This window comes from Electrona antarctica (genome assembly GCF_951216825.1).
Source record: "Electrona antarctica genome assembly, chromosome: 1".
Lineage (NCBI taxonomy): Eukaryota > Metazoa > Chordata > Actinopteri > Myctophiformes > Myctophidae > Electrona > Electrona antarctica.
The window spans coordinates 32,312,455-32,324,215 of record NC_136806.1 but is presented as its reverse complement, the minus strand read 5'-3'; the positions used below and the strand labels follow the sequence as shown (position 1 = coordinate 32,324,215).

The 11,761-nt window shown below is 43.9% G+C and overlaps 1 protein-coding gene across 1 annotated transcript in view; it reads left to right on the top strand.

Annotated features, from left to right (window-relative positions):
• Positions 1-1,196: 1,196 nt before the first annotated feature.
• Positions 1,197-11,761, top strand: part of LOC306920045 (ATPase family gene 2 protein homolog A-like) — a gene marked incomplete at its 3' end in the record, with an annotated part of 37,176 nt that continues 26,611 nt past the window's right edge. The window contains exons 1-11 of the mRNA XM_079496652.1: positions 1,197-1,476; positions 2,668-2,792; positions 3,784-3,941; positions 4,434-4,492; positions 5,072-5,184; positions 6,161-6,757; positions 7,417-7,655; positions 8,016-8,122; positions 8,736-8,865; positions 9,443-9,499; positions 10,242-10,365. Of these exons, the coding sequence (XP_079352778.1) occupies positions 1,260-1,476; positions 2,668-2,792; positions 3,784-3,941; positions 4,434-4,492; positions 5,072-5,184; positions 6,161-6,757; positions 7,417-7,655; positions 8,016-8,122; positions 8,736-8,865; positions 9,443-9,499; positions 10,242-10,365 (1,926 nt within the window). The 5' untranslated portion in view covers positions 1,197-1,259. The remainder of the gene's footprint in view (positions 1,477-2,667; positions 2,793-3,783; positions 3,942-4,433; positions 4,493-5,071; positions 5,185-6,160; positions 6,758-7,416; positions 7,656-8,015; positions 8,123-8,735; positions 8,866-9,442; positions 9,500-10,241; positions 10,366-11,761) is intronic.

Below are 11,761 nucleotides of genomic sequence, written 5' to 3'. Positions count from 1 at the left end.
CCGTTACGTGCGCAGATCCGGTCTAGAGCCCGTCTACCGTATCCGCTTATTTTACACGAGCAATCATATGCCGTTTCCGTATCCGCTCTAACCGGATCTGCAAACTGCAAAGCGAAGCATCCAACGTATGGTATGCACAGAGGGTATGCAATGCTCGCTCTCTCTAAGTTACACAAAAACCGTAATACAAGAGACAACGCGCAATAAAAAACAATCTGAGGAACCCATCGTCAAAAAATAACGGAAAAACAGCGCCCTCTCTTCAAACAGTCTGTCTCGACTCTCTCGACTAATCCAAATCAAACGTACATTTTATTTTAATCAAATAATCAATTTATAGGATGCAAATGCCAAAGCATATCATGTTGAATGTGCATGATGCGGGTCGATTGGTATAAAATATCTCAAAGCTCCATTGCTGGTTGCTTATAGGTTAGAACCGTTTATGGTTAGAACTCGCCACAGTGGTGTCCAAGTCCAACTACTTAAACCGATGCTTAGCCCCCTGCCCATCATCTTGTGCAGACCCCATATCCGACTATGCTTTGTCACGATGACTAAGCCATTCAGATTCAGATCTAGCCGTATATGGGTTCTACCACATCGATCTGATGTCAGACAGTCAGCAGTAGGTCAGCCCGGAACACATAGGATTATCATACCATGTATGGAGACTAAATATCCAATAAGCAACTCTCCCAGATCCGATAATATGAATGGAAGTGAGAGTCTTCGTTACAATAGGTCTATCATGAGTTGCAGTGGTGGAAAGTAGGCTAACTAAGTACATTTACGCAAGGCCTACTGTACTTTACCTTCCTACTTTAATAGTTTAATTACTTGCACTACATCTCAGAGACAAATATTGTACTTTTACTCTACTACAGGCGTCATCGCCATGTTGGCTTGTGGTGGACATTTTTGTCAACATTCCATTTTTGCCACGGACATACAATTGAGTGGACAATAATATGACCAGAAACACAGTATAGATAATAGCCCTGAATGACCATAACATGTCTGTAACTGTGAGAGTGGAACAAGAAAACATGTTGTTCCATTCGAAGTCGAACACTCGCTATTACACACATAAGGACCCCCAGGAAAGTGTTCTAAATCTTCTAAATGTCATTAACACATATTTGTTTGCCAAAAAGGGTGAAGTGTCCCTTTAAGACTATTGCACAGTTCGAAGGTTCTTTACGGTAATATGGGCGGGACTAAACTCCAACCAGGAAGTTTACTACTTCAATCGTCGCATGCTTCTTGTTTACACATGTTTGCACTTTCACGTGGGGCGTGGAAGAGTTAAAATGTCCTCAAAGAAAAACAAAAACAAGTCGAAAAGAGCCAACGAAGGAGACGCTTCTTTAACCGGGTTAACGGACGACGAGCGGACGAGCCTGCAAGCTTTGGCTCAAGAAGGACAAAGTCTCAGCAACAATTCACTCAGTGTGATAGATTTCATTGATAAGGGTAAGTTGATATCAGCAGCAGGAGTCCTGAAGGAGACAGAACAGAATTAACTATGGTCAATATATGGCCAACGTGGAAAAAATAGGAATTCATTAAATGCTCCAGCTCCAGGTACCGTTGACAAAGTTAGGCAATATAAATTAATCAAATTGGCTATCTATTTGTACCTGCAGAAAGATAACAAGTTATAACATGAGGTCCAGTGTTTTTTATCTTTTCATGTTTTAATTGTAAATGCATTTTTTAAAGAATATGTGACAAAAGGGTAAATACTAGCACAGAGTTTGCAGTTCAGTCTGTTTTCATAATGATCCAACCAAGCCTAGGCTGTCTTTGGACACATTTTGTTATAACCAGTAAGACACACAGAGGGCACACATCCGCCTGGGTGACGGCCCACTGCTGGGCAAGCGCTTGCGCTTTGGCATGTAGTGATGCAAATAGCCTGCATCCTGCATCCTTACGCCAGGGCTCCACCGGGCGTGTTGTGTCTCCGTCGCGTGCGTCAAAAAACGCACCGGTTCAATTTGAATGCACGCGTCTCCGTCAACGCAACGCGGGCAGTGGAGCCACCCTTCATTGATTTAAAAAGGGAACATTCCCTGACGGTGACGCGACGCTGACGCGACACTGACGCGACACTGACGCGCCCGGTGGAGCCCTGGTGTTAGACTCACTAAATTGAGAAAGACGCAATCATGTCACTCTCCGGGGGTCCTGGGATGCAGTAAGAGTCAAGACTCATAAAATGTCCCTGGGACCCATCTAATAGACCTCCGCTGGGTCCCGGGACCCAAGTTTACATTGAAAACCTATTTACATCACTGGGCATGATGGGGGTGGGTCAGTCAGATCAACATATGGAATTAATTCTCTACTGGCCATATATGGAGCATGTCTTGGTGTACAGGGTTTGATGAGGTCAGATCAACATATGGAATGTCAGAACAGGTCGTATATGGTGGCGTGACGTCACTGACGTGTCACAAGGTGTGACTGACTCAGGGCCATATATGGTGGAGTGACGGATCGACGGACAGACAGGTTTTGCTGGTTTTCATAGTAATCTGCGACCTTGTTTTTCTGACATCAGGGACCAGGTTGGAAACAAGTGTTCTTTCTCCCTTTGACATGTTATCTCTGGGAATGGTTATCTTATTCGTCCCTTTGGCATTCATGCATCGTTTACAGCAGATGACAAGACGCCTAAAAGAAGCAGATCATGTCTGGTCCAGCTGAGCCTCAATTCCATGAAGACAGCCAACATATGCATAGGAAGGCCAGTGTTATTGACGAGCAAGGCCGGACAGCAAGAGGTATGCATCTGCCATTGTCTACTCTACTTGGCTGTGTAAAATGTTTTCCGCACACAAAACATTTCCTTGAGTTCTATAATTGTGAAGGAGCCATTATGCCTTTGGCCAGTTGTGTGGTGGGGTGCCGCACACCGGTGTAACAAGCCAGTTAAATGGTAAAATGGTGCAATTTATATAGTGCTTTTATCCAAAGCACTTTACATAGATTGTGCATTACATTCACCCATTCACACACACACATGGCGGAGGAAACCATGCAATGCACATCGGGAGCAATTCATTGTCTTGCTCAAGGACTCTTGTTTAGCGTCTTGCTCAAGGACACTTCGGCACTAACTCTGGGGGAGCCCGGGATCGAACTGGGAACCTCACAGGTTGCCATCCGGCTGCTCTACCGGCCACTTTACCCCTGAGCCCCTACCACCCCAGGTATTGGGCTGCAGGGCTGCGCACACAGGGAGATCGCACAGTTCGGTTTTGCTTGCAATAACAAAATTATTATTAACAAAGTTATTCATTCTACTGTAAAATACATGGGAACATCATAACAGCAGTTATGGTCTGGACATTTTGTCATTTAATGCGTTAAAAGCACCTTTCCTACCGGAGACCAGCGGTCACCAAATTATTGGCTTAAGAATGTGACAAAAACTAAATGAATTCAAATTAATTAAAGGTTTTGTGCAATTCTTGGTGTGTGTAATTGATATAAAATAAGTCATTTTCACTAATGTATTAAGGCTCACAGCACAATATCTCCTCTGGCCAAGCGAGGATGATGTGTCAAATCCCGGGTAAGACATGATGATGAATTGATGCTTTAATTCCTGTTTTAATTACTGTACAAGCTTTTGAGATCGTAAGGCATTGTAACAGTGATCTTGATTGGACGGCTAATAATACCGGTGTGATTATGATGGTTTTGTACTACCGGTAATAGCAATTCTGATTGGACTGCTTCTGTAAAAGCTGACCCGTTTGCTCTCAACAGGTGTGTTTAGCTTGGCCTGTAGCCTCTTTCCCGGGCGGGAAAGTGGGCGTGCAGAAATGTGTGCAGAACAGCCTCCGAGTGAAGCCAGGGGAGGGAGTCCTGGTTCAGCCAGTGACTGGCCCTGTGCTGCAGGCCCAAGAGGTGTCTCTCTCCACCAGGTGAGACACAGGAGCTGCACAATTTAGCTTGTAGATCTGCTATGTTTGAATAGCCAATGTATAAAATATGGCTATAGTGGTTAAAAAAAACCCTGCCCCCTGGAAGCCCTCAAGAACCCCACTTTTGAGAGCCACTATTCTAAATCACTATTCTAAAACAGTTTTCTGAAAAACCTATTGTTGCTATACTGTGTGTGCGTGCATGCATATTCATGGAAAACATTTTTTTCAAGATATCAACATTGCTGTGTATTATTATAAATGAAAATAATCTATACTGTAGAATAGATACATGTCTACTCTTGAATATTGTCTTTTTTTGGTAAAGACTGCCATCTGCTGGTAAGATTCTGACAATGGCCGTTCAACACATGCAGTATATGCTGTCTTTCTGTATTATCAGTAAATACAATTCCAAACAAAATACACAAAGTCAAAAAAAGTTTGAAATCACAAAAGTGTAATTGGAAAATGTTTTTTTTAAATGTTCAGGCTAAAAGACAACACACTTGATACAGATGAGTTCAGGAACTTCTTTCTTCGGTCGTTAGGTAAGTCACTGGTTTCCAATGCTTCTGGCAGGGTTCTGGAGGCATTTGTCTGAACCGCACTCTAGTCTCCATACTAGACCAACATTCCATTTAGATTTAACCTCATACTACGCACCCTGTCACAGTCAATGGACCGACTCCTCACAGCATTTATTTGTTCATTTATTAATTATAGATTTTCTGATATTTACAGTTACACTGATGTCAGCTATTGTTGCATTGTTGCAGCTATTGTATCTTTATTGTGGCAGACCATCGGTGGTCAGTCATACTTCTGTTTTAGTGCTGTACGATTCTTGCTCAAAATTTGAGCAAGAATGTGAATCTCCACACGAATTGAGAGCATGATTCTGACACGATTCTCATTATATTTATAAAAGCAAAACACATAAACAAAAACATTAACTCAAATTAATTGGACAGCCAACGAGTGCTGCACGATTCTTCACAAAATGAGATTGCAATTTCGATCAATTGTGCAGCACTACTCCTGTTCCTTCATTGTAGTGATTAAAAAGGTTAACCTCTACAGATGTGATTAAAGGAATGTGTATCCCCCCCCCCCCCCTGTGGAATTAGCCGGGAAAGTCCTTCTCCCAGGGAATGTCCTCTCTCTACGGTACTTTGGCCGGGCGTGCAACCTGCGCGTGGAGGCTCTGACAGGAGAGGATGGTGTCACTCTCCAGAAACAGGTATTAGTTCCTAGGACGTCTTGGGCACAAATTGTGTTAATAAGGCTGCAAGCTATTTGATTGTGATTATTCCATTGATTTACCGTTTCGGGGGTCCTTGACGGTACCATTTCTTTTGAGAAGAACTGCAGATTTAGACGGCATTAGTAGAATGGGCCTCAGAGGTCTTAACTCTTAAGTAGTACTTTACTTGAGTATTTCCAATTTCCAGCACTTTTACTTCTACTCTGCTACATCTCAGAGGCAAATATTGTACTTTTACTCCACCAAATGTATTTGAAAACATACAGTAACCACTTCAGCCCTAAATACGTTTTAGGCCATTTGAAAATAGCCGATCTACAAGCTCACAATGCATCGCATCGGTTGTAGATCTGCTATTTTCAAAACGATTTTTATACATTTGAGAACTTGAAATAAGTGAAAAAAAATCACACTCGTGTGAAGTGAGGGGTGCTCATCATACATCATCACACTCCGGCCAATCACAATTGGTGTCTTCAATTTTCTGTCCTCAGTTTTTATCCTCAATATGCACTTTGCTCAGCCAATCAAATCACCGCTATGGGGTGATCAGCCAATCAAAATCATCGCTAAAATGCACACAAACAGACAAAGCTGGGCATAAGGAGGTAGTTCTTCCACCACTGACCCCTACACACTAGGTGACTGGTGCTGACCTCCAAGTCAATTTCAAGTCAAGTCAATTTTATTTATAGAGCACATTTAAAAACAACCAAGGTTGACCAAAGTGCCGGACAGTATAAAACAAAACATATACAGTAGAAAAAATACACAAGGAAAAACGGTAGAAACATTTATCACGAAATTAAAGGCCAGGGAAAACAAACGAGATTAAACAAGATTTAAAAATGTCCATAGAGAATGCAGCTTTCACAACTAGTGGCAGAGTATTCCAATTTGACTGAAGGGAAGCTAGGACGGGGCTGATGTGGTCTTGTCTTGTTGTCTCCAGGCAGGAGGTCCTGACACAGACGAGGCCTCCGTGTCCAGCTCCATGCTGCTAGACTCCAGCATGTCGGCCGACGTGTCCCTGTCCCTGCAGCTCAGTCTGCTCACCGTGGACGACCACTGTGACGGCAGCGGGGCGCCGCAAGGGGAGCACGGTCCCGGCGGTGGTCCCAGTGCCAGCAGCACCCCTGTCGGTCCCGACGGTGGTCCCAGTGCCAGCAGCACCCCTGTCGGTCCCGACGGTGGTCCCAGTGCCAGCAGCACCTCTGTCGGTCCCGGTGGTGGTCCCAGTGCCAGCAGCACCCCTGTCGGTCCCGACGGTGGTCCCAGTGCCAGCAGCACCCCTGTCGGTCCCGACGGTGGTCCCAGTGCCAGCAGCACCCCTGTCGGTCCCGGTGGTCCTAGTGCCAGCAGCACCTCTGTCGGTCCCGACGGTGGTCCCAGTGCCAGCAGCACCCCTGTCGGTCCCGGTGGTCCTAGTGCCAGCAGCACCCCTGTCGGTCCCGGTGGTCCTAGTGCCAGCAGCACCCCTGTCCGAACGACGTGCCACCTCCTCCCGTCCCCTTCTTCTCCTCCTCTGACTCCTCCCAGCCACTCTCAGGTACAGTATATATAGGCCTGTCATAATTCTTACTCGCCCTAATTGCAGTTCAAGGTTGTACTTTATTGTTACATCTTGTGTACAGGTACATAAGAGTAAAACTTATTTTAGTTTTGGCTTCCTTACAGACAATGCAGCAGCATAGCTATTTTGCATAGTCGTCACAGTTGGTTCCACGTTGAGACATGTTCATGCATTTTCAAACATTTTCCAAATATAGCAGAAATAGTCGAACAGATCAGCTATTTCCACTATTATATATTTTAGTATTAAAGTATTAAAATTACTATTTGTTAGTTATTTCTTATGAAGTTATTTGTCTTAGCTGCTCTGTACAATTTTTCATTGTGAAGCTTGTAATGCAAACGAATGCAATATATTTTGTATTAATTTTGTTCAAGGTTCTTTATTGTTACATATTGTGTACAGGTAAATAAGACTTATGTACTAAAGAGTAAAATGTCCATCCTTCCAGACAATGCAGCAGCATAGATAACATAACACCAAACAGCAAACACAGCAAGCACAGCAAACAAAGGGATAGGATATAGAGTGCAAGAAAGAGCAAACAAAGCAAACCGTGTTCAACACAATCAACAACACGATTCGTTAATCGCAATAATTTGCATGACGATTAATGGCCAACTTTAAACTCTCAGGACGAGGAGGACACCCCCTCCTCAGAGTCCAAGGATGAGAGCTCTGTCGTCGGCCAGGAGAGCTCCTCCTCGTTGTTGAGCCCGGAGCAGGCAGAGAAACAAGCTCCCACAGCACCCCCTGGTGGAACTTCAAGTGGTGACACGTTCTACCAAGTCTCCAGCGCCACTAAAGTGAGCTTCAAGGACAGACGAGGAGGAGACAGGCAGGAGGGGACAGGGGACGCTGAAAAAGACACCAGGTCAGGGATGTTAATAGTTAATCGTTAGTCGTTAACAGTTAATAACTAATAGTAATTAATCGAAAATTATTATCATTGGGTGGTTTTCCGTGAATGTAATGCTGTCTGCGCGCGTGGCCGAGGAACGCACATGCAAATATGCCATTGCCTGGCCCTGTATCGTCAATGGTCAAATATATTTGATTAAGGAATATAATATGCCTTTTGTATTATTTCTGTATATCAGCAAAATGTAGATTTGTATGTTTTTTTTTACAAAAACGCTGCTTATCAACTAACCGGTTAATCGATCGTTAACCTTATCAAAACGTATCAATCAACTATTAATGCATTAATCGATAATTCACATCCCTACACCAGGTCAAAGGTCACGTACAGCATGATCGGCGGCCTCGGCAGCCAGCTGGCCGCGATCCGAGAGACGATTGAACTTCCCCTCAAGCACCCCGAGCTGTTCTCCACCTATGGTATTATATGTACTCTGTGTTCCCCTGGTGTAAAGCTGTTCTCCACCTATGGTATTCTATGTACTCTGTGTTCCCCTGGTGTAAAGCAAAGGTTCCCAACCACTGGTACTAGGACCACTGGTGGTACACAGAGGAAATGAGCATGACAGCACCTAGCCGTTAATAGAAGATTTGAGAACGGAATAATCACATTAGAAATATCATCAGTTGTGCTGATTAGTGATTAGACAGAGTTTTGTCAGATGTTCAAAATGTAAAACAATACAAATAAAATCACACCCACATCATCAAGAATGGTGGTCCCTTATTGGCCAAGGGTTCCCACCGACATACCCAGCTGATTTGCTCAGACAATGATGTAAACTCACCATTCATTGTCACTGGGATCTTTAATGTTTGTTCAGACAACACAAACATTAAACACTATAGCTGTTTATAGGAGGGGCTAGCGCCCCTCACAAATAGCCGATCTACAAGCTCAGAGCGTATGGGCTGCCGTTTTGTTTAATATCTGAATATAAACATAGGGTTAAAGTAGTTAAACTGTTCCTCATTTTTCTGGGGGTCCCCGGACCCCACTTTGAGAAAATGTTAACGCTGTGTTCCATTGCAGGCATCGCTCCCCCCAGAGGAGTGCTTCTGTATGGTCCGCCTGGCACAGGGAAGACTATGATTGGACGAGCCATAGCCAATGAGGTCGGCGCGCACATGACTGTAATCAACGGCCCGGAGATCATGAGCAAGTATGGCCATATTCAGAGATGGATGATTCAGGACACTGTTTCTCGGCCCAGGCGGTGGCGTAACCGTCTGGGCACCCGACTGGTAATCCAGTCGCAGTGTGCCGCGGGTTCGACTCCCGAGCCCGACACGGCCTTTACTGCATGTCTTCCCCCATCTCTCTCCCGTTTCCTGTCAGCCTACTGTCTGTCCCTTCAAAAACCAATAAAAGGCGTAAGCCGCAAAAAAAAAAGGACACTGTTTCTCAGCATGTGGTCCAGGGACCACCAGGGGTCCAAATGAACCCTTACGGGTCTGTAACTCTGTGAGTGTACAGATTGAACCAAATTAACCCGTAATGGGTTCATTTGGTTCCACCTGTACACTAAACACTAAACATGGGTTCCAGAGATAAGTTAGATAACCCATTTTACACTCTTGGAGTTACAGACCCATAAGACCCATTTCCCCCAAATTTATATGTTTTGGCCGAGTACCCCCAGAAGAGAAGATTTGCGTTAAATGCAACATTATTCAAGATGTTTTTTCTTTTTTTTTTGGTAAGTGAATGGAATCTGGATGTTCTACATATCTTTTTAGATTCTACGGTGAAACTGAAGCAAGGCTGAGACAGATATTCAGTGATGCATCTCAAAGGTAATCTTTGTCATTAATGTTGCTAGTTTTCTGTGTTTTATTGTTGGTATATGGTGCACTATAATCCCACTGCTGCCTTCACTTCATACTAGCCCAATATAATGCAAGCTCTGCCCCTGACATTTGAATGGATGTTCTTATAATCTACTAAAACAATTTATCTGATAAGCCCTACTTTAAACTTAGCAAAGATTCATTGTCAATGTTTTTTTTATTTCTTTTTTGTATTTAACCTTTATTTAAACGGTAAAAACAAATTGAGACTGAGTCTCTTTTGCAAGTGGGAACTGGCCAAGAGGCAGAAACAAAATTACACTTCAATGCTACATCGTACATGTCAAATTACACAACAGCCAAATAATACATCCATGACATACCTCAGGAAACCTATAAAAAGTATACAACAAATCTCCAACAATGGTACACAGTTACCGGGCGCAAGAAATTGTGCACAGAGCACATACACAATGTATATTTTAAACAGGGAAAAAAAAATATGGGCCTATGCCAAGGCTAGTACACATCCGAACATGTGCTTGTGTTGGACTGTACATTTAAGATGATGTACAATCTCAGAACGCATCGCTATGCGACACAGTGTGAGCTTGTAGATCAGCTATAGTATTCTGTATTTAGGACGATTTCCGTCTATAATGCCCCCCCACTAAATCTATTATTTTATTGTATCATTCAATATATCAATTTAATCAACTAATTGGATGAACTTGTTGACCTTTGATAGGCGTCCTGCCATCATCTTCATTGACGAGCTGGATGCCCTGTGTCCCAAACGAGAGGGAGCACAGAATGAGGTGGAGAAACGGGTGGTGGCCTCCCTCCTCACTCTAATGGACGGGATGGGCGCGGTAAGTAGCACTGATGATGCTGCCGTCATGTTTTCTTCTTCTTCATATAGGCCAGTGGTTTTCAACCAGTGGTCCTTGAGGGGGTTCCAGCCTCCAGGTGGTCCCCAGCTAAATGAAGGAGAGTTGGTAACCAAATTGACTCTTATAGATCTTTAACTCTTGAGAGCGTAAAATGAAACCCGGGTCCATTTGGTTTCATTTTACACTCTTATTATTCCATATTGTTAAACAACTGCATTACTTAATTTACAAGAAGTCTACGCATTTCAGAGAGGGAATGTAGAATATATTTATTTTGAGCAACGTTTGCCTGTTATATCTCAAGTTCAACACAGCATGGAATTGTGCGATTCTAAATTTCATCAAGTGGTGGTTCCGTGGCTCAAATGCCGAATAAATAATTGGCCTTGTTATGAAAAGTGTTGAAAACCACTGATATAGGCGTTTCTCAACGCCAGTCAGCGTGGAGTTAACACATTCCCTCCCGTTACTAGGCGGGATCGTGAGGCCAGTGCGAGTCAAATGCGCAAAATACCAAAGTAGAAGAAGAGATCATGGGCAACCAAGGACTGTCTAAAGAGGACGAGACGCGAAGACCGTACGGGCGACGCCATGTTGCTCACATGGTGCTCCATGGAAGGAAAGAAACATGCGCAGTTGAGACCAGGAAGTTGGACATGACAAATCATAGATATGGCACAAATGGCCCAGCAGATGGCGTGATGCCACTGACAGGAGAGATGCTTGTACATATCATGTCACGTCATTGCATTTTACCTTTTAGATTAACGTTTGCAAATGGTAAGTCCCAGCATGGATCATCACACAGACAGTAATGTTGGTCGGACGTGACATATGTACAAGAATCTCTCCTTTCATTGGCATCACGCCATCTGCTGGGCCATTTGTGCCATATCTATGATTTGTCATGTCTAACTTCCTGGTCTCAACTGCGCATGTTTCTTTCCTTCCATGGAGCACCATGTGAGCAACATGGCGTCGCCCGTACGGTCTTCGCGTCTCGTCCTCTTTAGACAGTCCTTGTGGGCAACCAGGAAGTGTAGCCCTCCACCACACTACAGTGTGCCTTCACTCTAGGGCTGCGGTGGACCCGTGATGGAGTTGTTTTGGTCCGTGCGATGTTAGGAATGGAATTATGACCTCCCAAACACCGGGATTTTGTCTTTTTTGAACAGAAAAAGGAGTACTAAGCGCGCGTGCATGTCGGATCCGTATGTAGTCTAACGTGAGTAAAAGCAAAAAATATATTTTTTTAAAACCGTGGGGTGCTTTTTGTCCTTTTCAATGATATAAAACGGGATCGCTGTAATCCATTTTTTGACAGCTCCCCGTTGCTAGGCAACGCCTTGTTCAGCGCTCCTGGACGTTTTGCGCA